Genomic DNA, 20,918 nt, shown 5'->3' on the forward strand with positions numbered 1-20,918 from the left:
CCGCGGACAGCTCCCGTCTTTGTCTTGCTCCAAACTCCAGCGCCCGCGCTCAGCCCTGCAGCCGCCGCTGGCGCGCCCGCCGCTTTCTCCACCAAACCTGCTTCGGAGAGAGAAAGAGAGCACATAGCAGAGACAGAGAGATCTTCCTATCCTCTCCCCGCGTCCTCCGAACTCGACCTTGATCCCATCCCACCACATCGCAGCGGCTGATTTTAACTTGGCTTCACCCGGAGTCTCACTTCCGTCTACATGGTGTTGAGGGCTGGGGTGTCCCCGTGGCGAGTTCAGATTGGGTTTGGAATTCGTTTCACTGTCACTGTCCCAGGCCCCAGCCTCCCACATCTGTCCCCAGACGTCTAGCCTCCGACCAAAAAAAAAAAAAAAAACCGGCGATGTCGAACGGTTCGCTGATGCACATCCCGAGCTGTGGACACACAAGGACGCCCAGACCAGCTGAGCTTGGCCCAAGACCCACGGCATCAAACCCAGGAAAGGAAAAACCACCACTGGGAGAGGGGAGCCAGAAAGATGAGAAAGGGTTTCTTCCGATTCAACCTAAGCCTGGCAAAAAGCAACGGATTATGTTGTGTTCAGAAACCATACATCCCACCACACAAATTCAGCCTCATTTTTCTCCCTTTTGCCAGAGGAAGCATCCAGTTCCGAGTTCAACTAGCCTCACCTACAGAGGCTGCTCAAAAGACTTTTTCTCTTTTTTCCCTGGGGCATTTCGTAGGATCCAGGATAAAAAGAATCTCTTCTCCTGTTCTCCTTTGCCTGAAACCTTGCTTCCCCGAGGGAGTGGGAAATGCCCTGTGCGTGAAGCTCATTCTCCAAATCCTACACTCAACATACATAAACAGAGAGAGAGAGAGAGAATGTAGCCCAGGGTCAGTAAAGTTCTGCGTTTTCACCAAGCTTCAGAGAAGTCGGCCACCCAACAATTTGTTCCCCAAGTGGAGCCCTAGGGTGGGGGTATAGACGAGGGAAGTTTAAGAATGAGCCTCCTGTACAAGGAAGACTTCCTCTAGCCGTCTGCAAATATGTTAGAAGGAAAGAAAGAGCACTCTTGCAGATCTAAAGCTTAGGGCCCCCACACCAGCGTCTGGAGCACAGAGATATCCCCACAAACCAACCAGCCAGAAGACCCGGAGCCCAGTCCAGACACTAGATGGATTGGTATCCGCCTCCAAAATAAGATGCTTCACCATCCCCTTCAGGAAAAATAAATAAATAAATAAATCCCTGGAATTTTTCTTCCCCAAAACAGCATTCTGTCCTTCCCCTCCACCTTCCCCAAGAAACCTGGAGGAGAAAGGCCACCGCGCGCTGTTGGGCAGCTCAAAGGAGTTTTAGAGAAAGAGCGATCCCCGCTGAGGTCCCCGTGGAGCAGAAGGGCGCTCAGCGGGGTAAACATACTCGCCTTGGGAGGAAGGAGCTGGGGGTCGCTTTCCCTGGGCCCCTCCCCCCTCCCGGAGTCCGCGGCGGTGGGCGCTTGGAGGTGGGGGGGACGCCCCCCACCCAGCCCACTCCAGCGCGCTGTTCAGCCGGGCTGCGGTGTAAACCGCTGCTTTCCGATGCAGATTTCCCTTTTAACACCTTCTAAACAAAGGCTAATGAGGCCACTGCTTTACTCTATCAACACACAATCATTAGCAGCCGAGAAATACACGCGTGCGCGCACACACACACAGCGCGCGGCTGCCAAAGTCTGGCGAATTATAAAGGAGCCCGTATTAGGCTAACAAAAAGGAGGTGGGATACGGAGGGGCGGGGAGAGGAGGTGGGATAGAATGGGGAGAGGAGAAGGGGGGCAATGTTATCGAGACCGTGAAAAAGACCAAGAGGAGAGAAAGGGGCAGCAAGATACAGACTCAAACGCTGACTAACTGGTCTGAGGGAGGATAATTAGAAAGTCTAGGGGGCCCTTAACTTGAAGGTTAGTGTCCCTGGAAAGCTCTCCCCATTGTGTTCCAGAGATGGAGCAGGGCTGCAGGTATCTTGTTAGAAACCGCTTCCTCCGCCGGTGGATGGTCTCCACCTTCAGATACGCTCAATGGGGCCAGAGAAGCCGCGACCACAGCCTCTGAGCCCTCAGTGCTGCCTGCCCTCCGACGCCAAACCGCTGGGGCTGGCCTCCAGGCCTAAGAGGCGAGGCAAGAAGGAGGAGGGTTCCAGCGGTTCTCAGCTCAGACCTTCAGCTTATCAGGCCGCCTGGGATACGCGCTTCATCCGGCAGTGGTTTAGGTAGCCCCCAGCTCAGCGCCAAGTGCGAGGGTTTTCCCTCTCTGAACAAAAAGCCTCGGTGTTTTCCTCACAAGTCGGGGGACTGGCTTGCACCTTTCTTTCTGTCCTCTTCAGGCCCCCTCTGGCCCCCAGGAATCAGCCCCAGCCTGTGCCCTCCCAGCGAATGGAGTCTGAGTTCAGCCCTGGGTTGCAGCGCGCAACCTCGGGAATAGAGCCTGCAGGAGCTGGCCGGGCAGCCTGACGGGTAGGGCCACTGGGAGGGTGCATTCAAGGAGGGGGGCTTGCAGGAAGGGGAGAAGGGCCACCACACCCGGCTCTGGCCACAGAAGCGTCTGGGTTTCTAAGCTCGACAGCATTCACAAGCACACGCACTCACTTTAGGACTGGCTCTCCCACAACCCGAAGTGCTGTTCAGCCACTGCGCTCCCCACCTGCTCCCTCTCAGAGATGCCAGGCCTGCCCCTGGTGCCTGGTAAGGCTGCCCAGCCAACCTCCATCGATGGCCGGACTCCTGGCCCCCTGAAGTTGACACAGCCTTCTGGCACCAGTGCCTGTCCCAAAGCCACCCAACACGATAGTGTTGCCCAACCCCTGCTGGCTTGCACCCCACAGGCCCCTTAGAGTCCCAGTCCAGATACTGGGCGGGGGTTGAGTTCAGACTCCAGAGCCCCCCTTCCCGGTGCTGGGAAGGGGACTCAGGGGAGGGAGGGAGCTTGGGGAGAAGTGCCATTGTTGAATGGATAAATGGAAGGAAGGAAGGAAGGAAGGAAGGAAGGAAGGAAGGAAGGAAGGAAGAGCAGGCGGATGGGAGGGAGGGAGGGAGGGAGGGAGGGAGGAAGGAAGGAAGGAAGGAAGGAAGGAAGGAAGGAAGGAAGGAAGGAAGGAAACAGGGATTCCTTGCCTTTTTGATTAAACGTTCCAGGTCGGGCCTGCCCAGTTAACGAGACCGTTAATTAAGCCGTGCGCAATTCAACTGACAGGAAGGCCCTGCACCCCACGGAGATGTTCTGGAAACCAGGCAGTCCAAGGCAGAGCGAAAGGGGCACACCGGCCTTATCGCCCTTGTCTTCCACTGTTCTGCCTATGCCCCGGCGACACTCCTGGGGACGCCCAGGCCCAGATACTTTCCCTTCCTGGACTCAGGGCTGCCCCCAGGTGGCCGCCCCCTCGGGGCTCCCGAAAGGCTCATGCACCCCCACGTTCCTTCTGCATCCCTGCGCGGATACCTAGGCCTGAGCCCGAACCCTGACCCACGCATCACGCCCCACCGGCGTCCACCCAGGCCAGCCAGGGCGCACACGTTCTGCGCGTCCTCGGGCAAACTCGAACTGCTGAGGACAGGGGCTGGGGACCGGGCCTGCCCGCTCGGCTCTCTGGGTCTCGCCGGAGCGCCAAACCAGCCGCTCTTCTCCGGCCCCAGGGGCGGCAGGGCCTAGCCTCCACGCTCGCTCCTACTCGGGGGCCGATTCCGCGCGGCGGCGGGCAGTGCGCGGCGGCGCGGCGGGACGCTGAGTGTGTGTGCGCGGCGCGGCCTATATTTACACCCCAAACAAAATAATTACACTTTTGTCGGAGGGAGAAAGCCAGTGATTAGGCGCGGGCTCTTTGCGGCAAAACAGTTTCTCAGTGGTACACCAGTATAATTTTTCACGGCTGGCTGAAATCAAAGAGGGGAGGTAATGAATCCGGCGAGCAATTTAAATTTACAATTTGTAACGCCGCCGCCGCGCAGACCCGGCCGAGAGCGCAGCTCTGAGGCGCTGGCTGCGTTTGTTTAATGTTAAAGCCGCTCTGGCTCTGGGGGGCGGGGTGGGGGGGGATGAGGAGAATGCGTTTGGCTGGGGGGTTGGGGGGAGGTAATGATCGAAGTCGGGAGAGGACCCGCTGCGCCGCCCGAGATACCACGCGGAGGAGAGGACGAGGGGCGCACCCCTCGGGTTTCCTCAGGGCGCGCGTTCCCCAAGAAAGCAAGCCACTCCGGCCCATTCAAAGGGAGGGAATGCCTTCAGAGGGTCGAACGGAGATACTCGGGCCACCAGAAAAGCCCCACGTTCCCGCTGGGCTGCAGAACCACCACCACCACCCCCCACCCAAGGCAAGAGTGTTTCCACTGAGGAGCAGGGAGGTGCAACTGAAAATTCTCTTTAGCCTGAGGGGTAGGTCAGCTCCAGAAGCCCCGAAGAGTCCTCACTCCGGCCGCTGCCCCGCGTCCCGGGCTGGAGAAGACAGGAAAGACGCCCCCCAAGCCCCAGCTCAGCGCGCCTCAAAACTCCCACCCCGGGCGGGTGTATGCCTCTTCGCCGGTAATTAATTACCGAACTCAAGGGGGAATATGCAAGCCGCATATTACTAACTCTACAGGGCTTAAGTGATTGGAAACAGATTATTATCTTGTTTGTCTTTTGTCTGTTTTACTTATCCCGCCGCCGTCTGTCGAGTTGTAATGTTGATACTCTTTAGTCTAGGAGGAAGATTTTTATATAGTAAATTCCATCAACATCTTGTATAAGTGACATTGCGTCTCCATGCATTACCCTGTTAAGACACAAGCGGTTTATTAGTTACATATAGGAGGGGATTTCGCTGCCTGGTCGCCATCTGTTAGCGCTGTTAGGGCGGGATAATTCGTCTAATAGTTGGTCTGCTGGCGTTTTTCGGATGCTGCGCGCCCTGGAAGGTGGAGGGCTGGCAAAGGCCAAGCAGGCTTTCCTGCAGCGGGGCTAGGGCATGGAAGTTTTGGACTGGGGCTAGGCTGTGTGGAGGTTCCCAGGGCGACTTCAGGGGGGCTGTGACCTGGACAGGATGGGTAAACCCAGCTTTAGGAGCCAGAAGGCCAGACAGGCGCTTCTGGAAGCAGAGCCCTCATCTCCTGCAACCCGGCATTCAGCCCCCTTGCAACATCCAGAGCTGCTCTCTGAGGCTGTCCCCCAATTCCTGCTCCCTCCCTGGCCTGGTACCACTGGTGCTGGGGCCTGGCTGCGCATTGGCATTTAAGCACACCCAGGAGGTTGGGGGTGGGTGGATTTGCCCCACATGGAACCCAGGGCACAGCCCCCAGCAGCCGGGCAGCATTGGCAAAGCCAGGGCTTGGGAAAACACAGCAACCCAGCTCTCAGGGAGGACAGAGGTGGGGGGGGGCGTTAAAGAAGGGTGGGTTCGGGGCGCCTAGTCCAGAGCTGGGGAAAGGCTGTCAGATGGAGGCTTTTAATGACTGTATGTGAGTCTCCCAGCACCCCAAGAGCTGTACGGTGCTCGATGAGAACTGTTCATTGCAGCGTTGAGCCGGGTGCTGGATTTGGACGCCCAGGAGAGAGGCAGAGGAAGGGAAATAAAAACAGTGAAATCAAGAAGGAAAGTGATGGAGAAACAGAGGGAAAGGGAAATGGAAAGAGAACAGAGGTTGAACTTGAGAAAGAAAAGGAGACAGAAAGGAAAACAGACGTGCAGAGAACGCGGGAGAGAGAAACCCCCGTGAAACAAAGAGTGAGTCGGCAACCCAATTGGCCTCCACTTCCAGCCTGGTACCTCTCTCCTCCTGTGTTCTTGGTTATCTCTCCGGACCCTGCCCCGCTGGGGCTCAGGGCTCCTCGTGCCCCAGGTGGGCAGGGCCAGGCCCTCCAGAAACTGCAGTTTCATTTGGGGCCCTTGGACCTCTCCCAGCTGGGCCTGGGGGACCAGGCGAGATGCAGTCTACTTGTGCTGGCCGAGCCAGGCTCTAACCAGCCACACTGCTATGCTACGTGGTGTAGACACCTGTCCCTGGGCAAGCCAGAGGATGGAATAACAGCACCATCAGGCAGAAGCTACCTGATTTGGGGACTTCTTTTCAGAGGCCCAGCTGTGGGTCAGTGTCCCACCTGGTGACCAGCATCTGTCAATTTCCTGTCCCCAGCCAGATCACCTCCCCTAGAGACTGTGGGGGACAGCACTAGGCCTAGACAGGAACAGAGAGAGAAGTGAGCATCTCTGTGCTTCCACCAAATGCCCCAACACAGGCATCCAGAAACCCTGCCCCTGTCACACCCACAAAGGTAATGCTAGGAGTACACACACCGTACCCCCAAAACCTCCAGGAGTCACAGAAACAAAAACACTGCTATCCCATGCAGACACACACATCGTGACTGGCACACAAACACAGACCCACAAAATTCTGCACTCACAAACACACTCAACCCTGCTCAGTCACATCCACATGGGGTCTCAAGCATGCACACGGTCACCCGCACAAAAACACACACATGGAGATTTTTCTTAAAGTCCACTTACACATCAATGCTAGTACACACACACGCAATAACTGTACACAGATGCACACTCATGCACGCAAACACCCTCACATTCGAGTGTCCAAAAGTAAGCATACACGCCTATACAGAGACCAACGAAAATAAGAGTACACAGACGAATACACAGCAGAACTATACACAACTACAAACACACAAATTTGCACAAAAAAGACACATATCGAAATGTACTCGCATGATGGATTACTATCTATAAACAGAGGCAAAAAATGCAATTCTCCAACAGCAAATATGCACTAACAAATTCAGTACATGCACCCAAACACGCATTCACAGCCAAAGCTTGGCACAAACACACTTTTCTGGCTGCCTCCCAGGGCCTACCTACCGGGTCAGCGGGCAGCTGAGACTTTCCGTGAGCAGGATGGAAAAATCCTGCGGAGCCTTCCCAGCCTCCCAAACTTGGAGAGCCCCATCGCCAGATTGGCCCCTTGGGAAAGGAGGCCTGGCCTCTCCCGGCGTTCCCCGGACCCCCGTCTCCCCCTTCACACACACCTGCAAGCACTCCCGCGCACACACGCTCCCCAGACCCTCAGCTCCCCAACGTCGAGCCGCTCTTCTGCGTCCCACGGAGATTGGAACCCGCACACATAGCCCGAGCGCACCGCGTGTGCGAGCAGCGCCCACGCAATCTCTAGCGTCCCCCGCCTCGGCAGTGCGACCCACTCACCACCGCGCCCTGACTGGCTGACCTGGGATCTGGAAGGTGCGTCGAGGAAAGGAGAGACGTGGTGAACACCACCTCTGATACGGCTTCAGAAAGACCCGCCTGCCCTGACCGCCTCCTCCCCACGTCTCCTCCTGAGCCCCGTGGGCTGCGCGTTCAGGCCTGAAACTCCGGGGTCCCGGGCTAGGCCAGATGATACCCTCCCCCAACTTGGGCCTAGGCCTGCGCGGGGAAAACACCCAAAGGGCGCGGCTCGCGCTCACACGCAAGCCCACTTGCCCTCTCTCGCCCTCGCTTCTCGCTCTCTCTGTGTGTCCATGAGAAAGGCCGGGCTGGGCCCCAGCTCGGTGTATGACAAAAGAACCCGGGCCGGGCTCTGGGAGCCGCGTGAACCGCGCTGTCGGAGCTCCAGTACGCAGACCCCAGGGACGCGGGGATGAGGGAGTCTAATCTGGGCGGGCTGGACTAGGGAAGAGGAGGCGGATGTAGAGCGCGCTCCCGGCCTCGGGCAACTTCTGCAAGTTCCGGGGATGGCGAACGGGGCAGGGGTCCTCTCCCACTAGGCCCTGGAATTCTGGCCCCCAGATATTGGTGAGAAGAGAGAGGAAGGGAGATGCAGTTTTCAGATCGCGCGGCCCCCCGCCCCCAGCCCCAAACTGGAAGGTGAATACTTACTTAGCCTCCGAACCAGGTACAAGCTAATACTCAACAATACTGATGCCCTGTTTTTTTTGCTCTGTCCGGACCGCAACGCTGTAGCCAATTTAGATATGCTATAAATTTAAGAGGTTGCCATGGCCACCGCGCGCCCATTGGCCGCTGGGCCCCCTACGTGCCGCGCCACGTCACCAAATCTGAATAAGGATGCGCGAATTAGGCGGCGGCCAGACAAAGATGAGGATCGGGACCGCTTGAAAGTGGGGGAAAGTGCCGGCGCCTCCGCCACCGGGGAAAGCCGCTCCGCAGCGCCGAGGCCATTGGCCACCCAAGACACCTGGGGGAGCCCGGAACAAGCACTGGGGCGCGCGGCCCGGGGCATGAGGCTGTGAAAACCACCCCTCCCCACCCTACCCCGGGCAGCCCAGCGCCAGGCCAGCGATCACCCAAGGACTTGACCGGCTGAGTCTTGGTCCGGACCGGACTCGTCCGGCGGCGGCCGAGATAAGAGGCGGAGCGCAGCGGCGGGGCCCGGGGGCCCGAGGGCCGGGGGCCCAAAGGGAGGGCAGAGCGGCCCGAGCCGCCGGGGCGCTATGATGGTGCACTGTGCCGGCTGCGAGCGGCCCATCCTCGACCGCTTTCTGCTGAACGTGCTGGACCGCGCGTGGCACATCAAATGCGTTCAGTGCTGCGAGTGTAAGACCAACCTCTCGGAGAAGTGCTTCTCGCGCGAGGGCAAGCTCTACTGCAAAAATGACTTCTTCAGGTAAGAGGCCGCGCAGCCCTGCCGCCCGCGCGCCCGCCCTGCGCGCGCTCCGTTGGGGCGCCCGGGAAGGGGAGACCGCGAAACCAGCCTCCTGGGCTCACAAGCTTAAATGGGAAGCGGGGCGGCCCGCTGCTCTCGTCCTGTCCTTGGTCCGGGAAAGCGCCCGAATCGGGCGGGGTAAGAAGAACGCTGCTTCGCTGGCTTTAGTTCGCTCTTCCAGGCCGGCTTGGAGCCGCGGTGGGGCAGGGCGAAGAAGCCCTGACAAACTTGCTCCCCGCTCTGTGTCTGCGCCCTTCCCCGCAGCTGCGACCCCAGGGCGGAAGTTCAAGCCCGGTTCTGAGAAAGGAAGAATTTATGCCCAAGTTAGGGGCTGCTGGAGGCTTCTCCCACCAGACAGAGTGCGGGAGCCCAGGGGCTGACCTCCTGGCAGGCCAGGGCCCCAGAGCCCTCCTGGACAAACAGAAACTTCCCCAACTCCAAGGGGGCTCAGCCGGGAAGATCTCTTCTGATGATGGGGGGAGGGAACCTTCTCCTCCTCGCCCCCCACCCCACCAACTCCTTACACATTTTCTCCCGTCTTGAAATGTACAAACGAAATCGAAGCTGAGAACCAGGACCTCCAGGGTCCAGTCTGCGATGTGTCACCTCCCCTTGCTGCCCATAGGGGCCCTCAGGTGAGCCAGGGCAGAGCACTTTTCTGGGCCTCAGTTTCCCCACCTGGGAAACGCCAAGGGATAGCCTGGAAGTCTGTGGGTTTTCCGGCAGCTCAGCACTGCCTGCTTCCGCCAGGCGCCGGGAACCGGCTTTGTGCCTGTGAATTCCGGGCACCGAGGGAAGGGGGGGCGTGATTAACACCGTGGAGAAAGGCTGCTCACGGGCCCCAGCGGCTCGGCACTAGGGAATTTGAATAGGAGAAAATGTCAGCCACGGCTTTACACGTGTAAACTCCCTGGCTCCGGAGGCCTGAGGCCCCTAATGTGACTGTGCTTGCAAAGTGCCTAATGATTTTTGATAAGGTGCATATGGCCAATTACACTGCCGGATAAGGCCAAAAGTGACTTATGGCTTCTAATGCCCTCACTACATCAACGTCACCCAAATTCGCCCTGTTTAGAGACATGGGTATGAGTAGATGTGGGGCCCCAATGTCCTGGGCCCTCGCTCTCCCCCTCAACCTGCACCTCACCCCTCCCAGTGCTGGCCTGCACCACCCATTTTGGGGGAGGCTGGCCTTCTCCAAGTGCTCAAGGAAGAAAGAAAGGATTTAGATCAGGAACGTGGGCAAGGGGGGAATTTAAGAGATCCTGTATACCGGGGAATTTGAGAGATCCTGTATACCGGCCCTGCAGGTTTAGGATTGCCTTCTGGTCACATTCTCCCCGTGTCTGCCAGGGCCAAAGATTTTGGGGGGTTGGAGACTCAATCCCTGCTTTCCAGAGTCTACCGTTCTGAGGCCCTGCTGTCTACAGGGCCAACTAGCTCCTGTGGATCCCAGAGTCGAGACTGGAAGGCCTCCGGTGTTGGTGGCCCTGGGAATCAGCCAAAGGTTCCTTCCTGCCTGCTCAGGTCCAGCTCAGGAGCGGAGCTCCTAACCCCATTGTTAGGACCTGCCAGCCAGGCCAACTGGCCTTACCTGGGCCCCAGCAGATTGGACAGGATCCAGGAGGCAACGCCAAGGAGTGGCCTGAACCTGGCTGCCCTGGCTTAAAATGCTAAATAACTTGGCCGGCCAAGTTTGCCCCAGGCAGCCTAGGCAGATCTGGTAGGGATGCAGGGAGCATCTTGGGGTGCTCTGTGCTTGGGGAGTCTGCTTGGCTGAAGGCTGCACCCATTGCTCTAAACCTTGTGGAGGACAAATAAACCTGAACAGGGCGTGACAGTCCCAACCCCACGAACAGCCCAGGACATTCGTCTCACCTCTCTTTCACTAGCCAGGGAGAACAGGATTGGGGTCTCATTGGACAGATGTGGAGACGGGGGCCTCCCAGAGGCTAGGCTGGGTGGGAAGGGTCAGGGGCTCAAGAGGACGGGACCTGGGCTGCTGCAAGGTGACAGGCCATGTTGTGTGTGTGCAGGCGCTTCGGCACGAAGTGTGCGGGCTGCGCGCAAGGCATCTCGCCCAGCGACCTGGTGCGCAAGGCCCGCAGTAAAGTCTTCCACCTCAACTGTTTCACCTGCATGGTGTGCAACAAGCAGCTGTCCACAGGTGAGGAGCTCTACGTCATCGACGAGAATAAGTTCGTGTGCAAGGACGACTACCTGAGCTCCTCCAGCCTCAAGGAGGGCAGCCTCAACTCAGGTAGGCGGCCGCCTCCCCTCCCCGGCCTCAGGCCCTAAGACCATGCAGCCGCAGCCCGCCTGGCACTCTCCACTCGGACCCTTGGGCACTTTCTGCACCTGGCTCAGGGCTCTCCACTCCCATCGGGCATTTCTAGGGCAAATGGAAGGGCGGGGAGCGAGGGGCTTGGGCGGCTGGGGAAGGGAATAGCATTTGGAGTCTGTCCTACAGGATACAACTACTAGCGGTTCTCCCCCCTCCTCCTTCCATTGAGGGGCCTTTTCCAAGTTGCTGGGGGCCTTTTTCTCCTCCCCCAATTTGGAGCCACACAATCCTCCCCCCCTTCCGAGTCTTTTCAGCTCCTGGTAATTTCAGGCTGCGCTGGGAGGACGGTAATTGGGGTCTGGAGGAAGGAGAGATGGGGGAGGAAGATCCGAGGCCCAGAGGGCATCTGTGGCCTCCTCCGGTCCCCTCTCCAAGGAGCCGGGCTCCCCCAGAGGGCGTGCCTCCCCCTTTCCCAAGCGGTAGGCGAAAAGTGACGCGAGGGCTAGGGAAGGGTCCCTCCGAAGGCCCGGCCCCGCCTGGAGGGAGTGGGCGGGCGCCGGGCCGCTGGGGGAGGGGCTGTCGCTAGGCTCGGAAGGGAGCCCGGCGCGGATGGCGGGGGCCTGGGTCGGCGGGGGCCTGGGTCGGCGGGAAGGCTACCCGATTGGAGAGACCTTGGGCCGCCGCTGACGCCGCTGTCCTCTTTCCGTTCCGTCCGCCCGCAGTGTCGTCCTGTACGGACCGCAGTTTGTCCCCGGACCTCCAGGACCCGCTCCAGGACGACCCCAAGGAGACGGACAACTCGACGTCGTCGGACAAGGAGACAGCCAACAACGAGAACGAGGAGCAGAACTCCGGCACGAAGCGGCGCGGCCCGCGCACCACCATCAAAGCCAAGCAGCTGGAGACGCTCAAGGCCGCCTTTGCCGCCACACCCAAGCCCACGCGCCACATCCGCGAACAGCTGGCGCAGGAGACCGGCCTCAACATGCGCGTCATCCAGGTGCGGCCGGGCCCGGGTCACCCTTCCCCAGCCTCCTGAGCCCGGGAGCCGGGAAGCTCAGAAGAGCCTTCCACGCAGCCTCCTTGGCGAAGAGTGCGCCGAGTGCGGGGCTGCTGGAGGGCAGACTGTGTGCCCGACATCAGGGCCCGCTGGTCCAACTTCTAACCAAAAGATTCCGCTTAGTCCTGCTGTCCCCCTGAGGGTGCGATCTTGGGCGGGTCACTCACCCCTCGGAATCCCGCCCCCTCCGCGTTCGAGGAGAGTTTAAAGCCTCGCTGGGGTACCCCTCTTTTCCTCCCATCTTTCGGAGCAGAGAAAGAAGCAAGGCTCTTCACGTGCCCCCCTCCCCGCGCGGGTGCATGGGCAGACAGACAAACCGCGAGAACCCGGCTGGGGAGGTTGGGGAGGCTGGGGAGCCGAGGGGCCGGGACTAGAGCCCTGCCGGGCGGGAGGCCTTTATAAAGCCGTCAGGCCGAGGGCGGGCCGAGGACCAGGAAGCCCAAGTCTTTATGAGTCGCCCCACGGGTCCGCAAAATCCTTCACCCTTGGCTGGTTCCCCGAAGCCCCTCTCCACCTCTCCCGGCCTAATCCGCCCGGCCCCCGCCTCTGGGCAGTCTTGGTGCGGAGAAGGCTATAGGACCCAGAAGGGGCGGCCTGGGCAGGGAGGGGAGGGCGCCCTGGACCGAAGCTCACAATTCCCGCCCTGTCCCAGGTGTGGTTCCAGAACCGAAGGTCCAAAGAACGCAGGATGAAACAGCTGAGCGCACTCGGCGCCCGGAGACACGCCTTCTTCCGGAGTCCGCGGCGCATGCGTCCGCTGGGCGGCCGCTTGGACGAGTCTGAGATGTTGGGGTCCGCTCCGTACACCTACTACGGAGGTAAGGACCCCCCACCCCCACCCCGGAGCGCGCTGCCCTACACCCAGGCCCGTGCGGTTCTGGGGTCGGAGGACGCAGGGCCGGATGCTGGCACTGGTGGCCGCCAGAGATCCCTCCCTCCCTTCTACGCACGCGGAACAGACACAATCATGAACACACCTTAACAGACACACAGCCACAGACGGACGCACGCTCACCCATAGACACCTCCTGGACACAATCAGACACAGGGGTTCACTCACCCATACAGTGATACACGCAGATAAACACACGCACCCACAGTTCAGAGACCTCAGGGATACAAATCTAGGCACGTGATCACACACAACAACACACACAGGTGTGCGCCACTCCCCAGATTCACTCGCTGACAAACATACCCAAAGAGATTCACAGGCTCACACACTCGCAAGCATCATACCAAGGCGAGCGCCACAAATCCACATGCACCTGCCCCAACCGGACACCCAGCCTTCCTGCTGCCCCTGCACTTGGAACCAGCAGGAACACAGGCACTGGAGGGCAGCGCGGGCAGTAGGGATGGAGGGGTCAGAATCCATCCCGGGTCACCTGCTAGCGAGCTTCCAAGTCGCACCTCTTGTTCCGCCTCGGGGACCACGCGCTCAGCGACTGGCACTGTTAGCCAGGATTGCGGGCGGTTGCTCTGGGCAGGACTTTCGCCCATTCTCCAGCCCCAAGCCCACCAGGGTTCATTGGGGTTGGAAGTGAAAGAGTTGGGCCCACCCAGTTCCCCACTCTCTGTCTTTAGGCTGCAGGGGCAAGGAGCTGGAGTTGGCAGAGTTTGCATTCTGCGGCTGGCGTTCCGGGGCTCTGGCCTGAGTGAACTCTCCTCACCGGCACTCCTTTTCTTCCTTCTCTCCTTTTTTCCTCCTCCCTTGTCCCCTCACCCCTGCATTTCCTTCGTACTTGCTTGGCGACCCATCCCAACCCCCCACGACCATCCCAGCTCCCTCGTGCTGGTATTTTGAGACCCCAGGTGCTCTAGGGAATCCACTCACTGTCTTGCACTTCCTCAACCTTTGGGCCGGAGGAAAACACCTCCCGCTTGTGTTTCTGAGCCTCTGAATTTGGAGAGCCCGCGGAATGCCTGTGCCTGAGACTGATCTCTGCTGAGTTCTGTGGTGGGGAGGCTAGCGGCCCAGTTTGGGGAGAGGTGACTTTTCTTACAAACATTGAAGGCAATGCCGAGGCCCCTGGTAGCGTAGGCAGCGCGGTACACCCAGGCCGACCCAGGAAGGCAGGCTTCAGTGCACGGTCCACCTAGGGGGTTAGGTCTTCAGGTCCGGCCAGGGTCCCCTGAAATTGTGGGGAAATTGCGCGGCTGATCTTCTGGGGGAGAGACTCTGCGCTGGCATGGCCTGGATTGGGGACTACAGACACGGAAGGCAGCTCAGAGGCTGGACGTGTGGGGCCGTCTTCAGCCACGAACTCTCCCTACCTATCTTTGCCTCGTTCCGCATACCATCTCCGCCCGGGCTCGGGGAGGTGGTGGGGCGGTGCAGTCCGGAATTTCTCCCCGCCTGGGTAATTAAGCAAGGTTTCCCCGAGGACTGGTGTGCCCCCACCGATGCCGCTGCCTCTTCTGCCCGCGCGTCTGCTGGATGGGGTGGGAGCCTGGACACGCGGGCCCCTCTTTCTCCGGAATGGGGGCCAGGACCCCCCAGCCCCAGGGAGGCAGCCCCGCCTAGTCCGCGCTGGGAGATCCGGGCGGCGGCGGCCGGCAGCGGGCGAGAAAGGAGCTGGGCGGCGGAGCCGGCGGCTCCCCGTGGGAGCGCGGACAAAGCCCCAGCTGCGGCTTTTGTGCCCTTTTCAGACGGCGTTTGTTCCAATTACCTCCGGCCCGGCCGCCATATGGGCGGAGGCGGCGCGCTCCGCGCGGGGGCCGCGGCCCTTGCTGGCTTGCCGGCTCGCTGCGGACCGCGGCCGTCCCCCATCCCCGTCCCTTAGGGGCCCCAAATTCGCTGCGTCCAACCTTTCCCTTCACTTTCGGGGAGAATGGAATGAGTGGTTTTTAAAAAGTAATTGGCGACCGTTTTAGCTGTTGCTTAAACCGTCTACAAGGCGCGCCTCCGGGCACCCCCATTGGGACTGATTTCAGGGTTTGGAGAAAGAAGGGCGGCGGGCGGCAGGGGACCTCCAGAATTCGCCCAGGTGACTGAGACCCCAAGACCCAGCGCGGGGTGGGGGTGTTGCAGAGGAAACCCGGCTTGGGGGTGCGCTGGTTTTCCCACCGCACAAAGCGGGTAATTGTCACCAGTGCCGGCGACAAGTGCTCCTTTCCTGGGGTCCCATACCCCAAACCTTCCCGAGGCCGACCTGGAGGAAGTCCCCAGGGTGGGAGCTCTGGGAGGAGGTCAGAGAGTTGATGCAGAAACACTTTATTGAGAATGGGTGGGCTTGTAACCTGGAGTCCCTGAGCCCCGATTTTGCGGGCAAAAATGCAATTTGTGCATTTTTCTGGAGAGAGCCCATAGCTATCACCAGATTCTCAAAAGGACTCAGTGTCACCAAATGTTTCAGAACCTGGGTGTCCTGGCAAATGCACGCTTAAGTGCCCATGATCAGGCAAACGCCCTCCCTCAAGTCAGGCCTAGGGAGGAGAGAGCGGACCCTAGGGACACATTCACCCAGAGGGTCGCAGGGCTGTACTTGAGGGGGTGAAGGGCTGGCCAGGTCCGCGGGGTGCCTGTGGTGACGAAGAGGGCACTCAGCCGCCTTACGAGCTCCGAGTGCTGTTGCCAGGTCCTCGGCCCAACTCGACAGCCCCTTTCCGCTGCTTGGGTGTGGGGTCCAGGTGTGGCTTCTCCCCTGCCAGGTGGCCGCTCCCTCTCAACCGTTTGGTGCTCTGGTCTCTGTCCACCCCAGCATCGCCACCCAGCTCTACTCCAGGCATCTCTGGCGTCTCTGACCCATCTGGCGGTTTTGTGGGCTCCTCTGTCTTTCCTGACCTTTCATCTCGCCCCTGGTCTCTCACCGGTTATTACCAGTGTGGTCTAACCACGCAGCTGGTCTCCTCTCTTTCTCTGTGCTTGTCCTAGACAATCGCCCTGGTCTCTGTCTTTGCCTTGAGCTTGGTGCCTCTGGGTCTTTTTTCTGACCTGAGTCTGGGGGCGCCCGCCTTAGCTCCCCTGTCACTCTGTTCTCTGCCGATCTCTCACTGACTGTTGGCTGTTTCCATGTCTCAGATTCTCTGTGGATCTCCTCCCAATTCTAAGACACAGTCTAGGGGTCACTGTATGCGTCTCCACTGCCAGTGTCTCTCTCCATCTCTGTCTGTCCGGAAACCTCTGACTTTGAAGTCACAACATCTTTCTGTGTTTCTGTCTCTGAGTCCATCCCTCTGGTCCGTGGGTCTCTCAGCATAGGTGCCTGGGCACCTCTCATGGTCTCTCTCTGAGTCTGCATCCTCTGACACCTCAGCCAGCCGCCCCCTCCCTTGCTCTGCCGGAGCTTGCCAACCTGAGTTAGTGTCCCGCGGTTCCCTCTGGGTCTGGGCCTCCATCCGCCCGGGGCCCCTCCCGCGTTCCCGAGTCCCTCCTGGCCTGGTCGCCTCTGACCTCTCCCTGTCTCCTCCTGGTCCCCTCCCGCAGACTACCAAGGCGACTACTACGCTCCCGGAGGCAACTATGACTTCTTCGCGCACGGCCCGCCGTCGCAGGCGCAGTCGCCGGCCGACTCGAGCTTCCTTGCCGCGTCGGGGCCCGGCTCGACGCCGCTGGGCGCGCTGGAGCCGCCGCTGGCCGGCCCGCACGCCGCCGACAACCCCAGGTTCACCGACATGATCTCGCACCCGGACACGCCGAGCCCCGAGCCGGGCCTGCCGGGCGCGCTGCACCCCCTGCCCGGCGAGGTGTTCAGCGGCGGGCCCAGCCCGCCCTTCCCCATGAGCGGCGCCAGCGGCTACAGCGGACCCCTGTCGCACCCCAACCCTGAGCTCAACGAGGCTGCCGTGTGGTAAGGCAGCCGGGCCGGGCCGCCCCCGGACGCAGCCGCCCGAACCGACACGCCGCCCTCAGGGGTTCCCTCCCGGGTCAGCACGCAGCGGCCGCTGCTCCTCGGCAGGGCGCACGGGGGGCGCCCCCGAGTCCACCCCGCGGGCGCCGCGGGCCCCCCCCCGCGGCCGGCTGCCAGCGCTCTTCCCGGCGGTGCGAGCGGTGCCTGGGACCAAAGTCGATACTGCGGAGGGTCGAGAGATTTGTCAAGCACGCTCTAGACTTCCCCCGACCGCTGCCACCACCTCTTTGGACCAACAGAGGGTTGAGACCAAGGGGCGGAGCCGATTTTTCCCCATCTCTGCAATCCGAGTGGCATTTTGGTAACCTTATTTCTCACTCTGCTTTCCCCGTCTTTAAAACGAGATAAGAAAAAGAGAGAGAGTGAAGGGAGAGCGAGGGAAGGGAGCAAAATGAGGAAGAGAGAAGATGGAGAGAGCGCCAGCCGGAGAGAGCGCGAGAAGATGGAGAGAGAGCGAGAGAGGAGCGCGCTCGAGTGGGGGTGTCACCGGGAGGAGGACAGAGCCGCCTGCGCGCGGGCGCCCCCAGGTGGCCACACTTGAGGATCAAGGTCAGCTTTCTAGGAAGGGGGCGGTCCGGACCTCGCGGCCCCGGGCCAGGCACCCCCCAACCCTTCCTTCCTTTGACATTTATTGTGAGCCCGGGGGTCCAGACCAGACTGGAACACTCGCCCACCCTGCTCTCCCCTTGGGCAAGGCGCCAAGATTTCTGGGCTCCGGCCCACAGACCACCCTCCCTGCCCGGGGCCTGGAGGCTGGGTCGTCAGGATGTACAGTATTATACTTTTTTGGAAGTCGAACGCTTCTAGTTTCCTTATTTTGTATAAAGAAGAAACAAATAAAGTATGTTTTTGTGTTTACTGTTTATTTATTGTACTCTAGTTATCCGGGGTTGGACATTTTTATATTTTTAAGAGGAGGGTGGGCAGAGTGAGGGAGGGGAGACAGAAAGAGGTTTACCTAAAAAAAACCCACAAAAAACAAAAAATCAACTTTTTTTAAAAGAAAGATTAATAAAAAAATTCTTTTTTCCCTCAGTGCTGTGTAGTTTTCTTTCGTGTGTGTGCCTGTCCCCAGAGTCCCTCCAAGTGAACAGAGTCCTTCTCTCTAGTTCATGTGTCCCACATAAAACAGACTTGATGGGTATAAAGCCATCTGGAAGGGGGTGCTTTTGGTAATCAAAGTAGCTGCCAATTTTTTTGACAGTCACTATGTATCCGGCACAGTATGGCCCCATGCTTTATATAAAGACCACCATCTAACACGAGCCTGCCCCTCGCATAGTAGGCCTTCAAGATATTTGACGGATGAGTGGTTGTATGATTTGTCCCCGGGGTGTCAGAAGAACTCTAGCTTCCCTCCCGATGAGGCCTCCTGTAAATCCGGCTGGTAAGCTGTTGCTAGTTATCTGCAAGGCTGTATTAGGGCGGAAGGACCCCAGGGAGAGCAAAGCGGATGTGTTCTCCACCTCCTATCTGGCCCCGTTAGGTAAATCAGTGTGATGGGAAGAGTGCTAGGTGAGATTTGGGAGGCCTGGGCCACTGCCTGAAGACAAGGCCTGTTTCCTTACTTGCAAAAGTGGGGATGGGAGATGGGCTTCCTACCCTCCCTTCCAACTCAGACACTGTAGGGCTAGGAAAGCAGATGAGGGAGATAAAAATAAATATGAACGTGTCCTGCCTTGGTTTTCAGCCAAACTGGGGGCAGGGGCTTGCCCCCTTTAGTGGCAGCCGGACACAGGGGAGGGGGCGAAGGAGAGGAGGAGACGTGGACCACCAAGGAGTGGGCTAAGAGTCCTGCTAATCTCTCCCTCTTGTATACGGACCTCGTGAGAATCACACAAGGTGGCTTGGCTTTTTCTTTTCTTGCCCTTACATGCGTTTATCTTTCTCAGAGGAATGCTCCTTGCTCATTGAGGAAAATTTAGAAATTTCAGATAAACGAAGGGAAGAAAATGTAATCACCCAGAATCTCAAGCACCTTGGTAATGTATCTGATGCCTTTCCTTCCAGACTTTTCTTTTTTTCTTCATTTTGATACTAGCGATCATTCTCAACATTGCCATGTGGTTACCGGCTCCGGTTCACTCAACAGTATCTCCCAGATTAATGACCTGATCGTAGTCAAAGTTATGTCATCCTGGGATTGACTGGCTGAAACCTGCTGGTGATGGCTGACCCACCCTTGCTGGGTTTTTGTTTTCTTTTTAACCAGTGCTATTGTTGGACATTTGGGTCTGTTCCTTTTTTTTTTTTTTTTTTACCACTTAAAACCATGCTGGAATAAATGTCCTCCTAGCTAAATCTTTGGACTTGTATCAGCGTAGGTGTTATTTGCCCCATTAGGATGCTCACAGAGGTCAAGGGACTTGCCCAAGGTCACATAGCCGGGGAGTGGCAGAGCAGGGATTCAAGCCCACATAGGCATTGGGTTGTGCTTCTGCCCCACAACGGTGCCCTGATGGTAATGAATCATAGAACCCAAGAGAGAATTTGCAAGATTCTGGGCCCCATCTCTGCCAGGCCCCCAAATGTTTGCTGGGCACATGTGAATTTTTTGAGGAGGGCTCCCTTAGAACTTTCACCAGAGAAAGACCCGGGGAAGTGAAGTTCAGGGGAGTGGACCTACTTCCGCTCCCCACAGACAGGCCTGTGACTGGGTGGCGGAGGCAGGGAGGAGGAAGGAGAAGGGGATTTGCAAGAGGTGGGAGCACTCCCTCCTGTGGGTGCACTCAGACCCCCAGCTGCCTACCCTGGTGGAAAGCTTGAGCCAGAGCTGCCAAAGAACTCCGTCACGGGGCAGCCGAGTGGACACACAGGCTGGGAATTCACTGTAGCACCACCCCTCCCCCCCGCCATCCCGCTACACACACACACACACACACACACACACACCCCAAACGTGTATATGCTCACACAATTACACATTCACACACACAAAATGTGCACAAACAGAAACACCCACACATACAGACACGGGCCCAGGCACGTAGACACACGCACCAGCCACACGGACACACTCCTGCAGTCGCACACACAGGCACACTCTTGATGACAGGCACACACTCCACACACGTAGGTACGTGCAAACACACGCACGTTAATGTGCAAACCCCCCCGCGTGAGTGCAGATATGCAAGTGCATACAAGCACACACGTGCATGTCTACACATTCCTGCTCTGTTGTTTTTTAAAAGATTTTATTTATTTATTTGAGAGAGAGAGAATGAGCAAGAGAGAGCACGAGCAGGGGCAGAGGGACAGGGAGAAGCAGGCTCTCTGCTGAGCAGGGAGCCTGATGTGGGGCTCGATCCCAGGACCCTGAGATCATGACCTGAGCCAAAGGCAGACGCTTGACTGACAAAGCCCCCCAGGCGCCCCCAGATACTTGCTTTGAACCCACATGCCCAGCCCCTGTGGACACACACAGACCCAGGTATACACACGTATGCACGGAGTGTATACCTGCCCTTCACACGCCCACGGTTTCCAGCTGGGAGAATCGGGTGTGGAAGGAGCCACCCCGTGCATCAGGGGGTACTTGAATAACCCTGGGGTGGTCCCGTCGAGATCTCGGATGCTAGTTCCAGACACCAGACTCCAGGAGGGAGAGGCATCTGTGGGGTCCAGGTCAGTACTTGAGGCTAACTCCCAGGGCCCTTCCTCTGAGTGTTTTTGAGTGAGTCGGGATGGGAGCAGCGGTCCCCTGGGAGGAGGATGGGGGCAGAACAGAGCAAGGGCCCTGGGGTCTTGGAGACTATCTGGTCCCTGTGTCACCTTTCCGAGCCTTGGTTTGCCCCATTGCAAAATGGACTCACAAGGGCATTTCATTCACGTTGGAGGGATGTCGTTCAACCTGTGGTCAAGGTTCTGGAAATCTAGATCCCAGGTTCAATCCCCACCCCCATCTCCCTGCCCCCACCAGCTTCCTTGGAGAAGGACAACTGGTGGCCGGGGTGGGGGGGCAAGGGAGGTGCTGGTCAACATCAGCTCAAACCAACCCCCACTCCTGTGAGCTTCTCTCAACTCCCCAAGAGCCTA

The 20,918-nt window shown here is 58.8% G+C and overlaps 1 protein-coding gene across 1 annotated transcript; it reads left to right on the forward strand.

Moving 5' to 3' along the window:
• Nucleotides 1-8,471: 8,471 nt before the first annotated feature.
• LHX5 (LIM homeobox 5) lies at nt 8,472-16,824 on the forward strand. The gene is made up of 5 exons (XM_045779415.2): nt 8,472-8,644; nt 10,720-10,943; nt 11,690-11,967; nt 12,680-12,845; nt 16,457-16,824. Exons 1-5 carry the CDS (start codon nt 8,472-8,474, stop codon nt 16,822-16,824), a joined length of 1,209 nt encoding a protein of 402 aa, XP_045635371.2.
• The last annotated feature ends 4,094 nt before the right edge of the window (nt 16,825-20,918 follow it).

This window comes from Ursus americanus, chromosome 30, assembly GCF_024610735.1.
Source record: "Ursus americanus isolate L20-20 chromosome 30, mUrsAme1.1.p, whole genome shotgun sequence".
Taxonomy (NCBI): Eukaryota; Metazoa; Chordata; class Mammalia; order Carnivora; family Ursidae; genus Ursus; species Ursus americanus.

Excerpts from the sequence above, each read along its gene's own strand:
- LHX5 (XM_045779415.2), top strand. The coding sequence starts at position 8,472 with ATGATGGTGCACTGTGCCGGCTGCGAGCGGCCCATCCTCGACCGCTTT. Across the intron at positions 11,968-12,679 it reads TCAACATGCGCGTCATCCAG|GTGTGGTTCCAGAACCGAAG; the intron begins GTGCGGCCGGGC and ends GCCCTGTCCCAG. Across the intron at positions 12,846-16,456 it reads TCCGTACACCTACTACGGAG|ACTACCAAGGCGACTACTAC; the intron begins GTAAGGACCCCC and ends CCCCTCCCGCAG.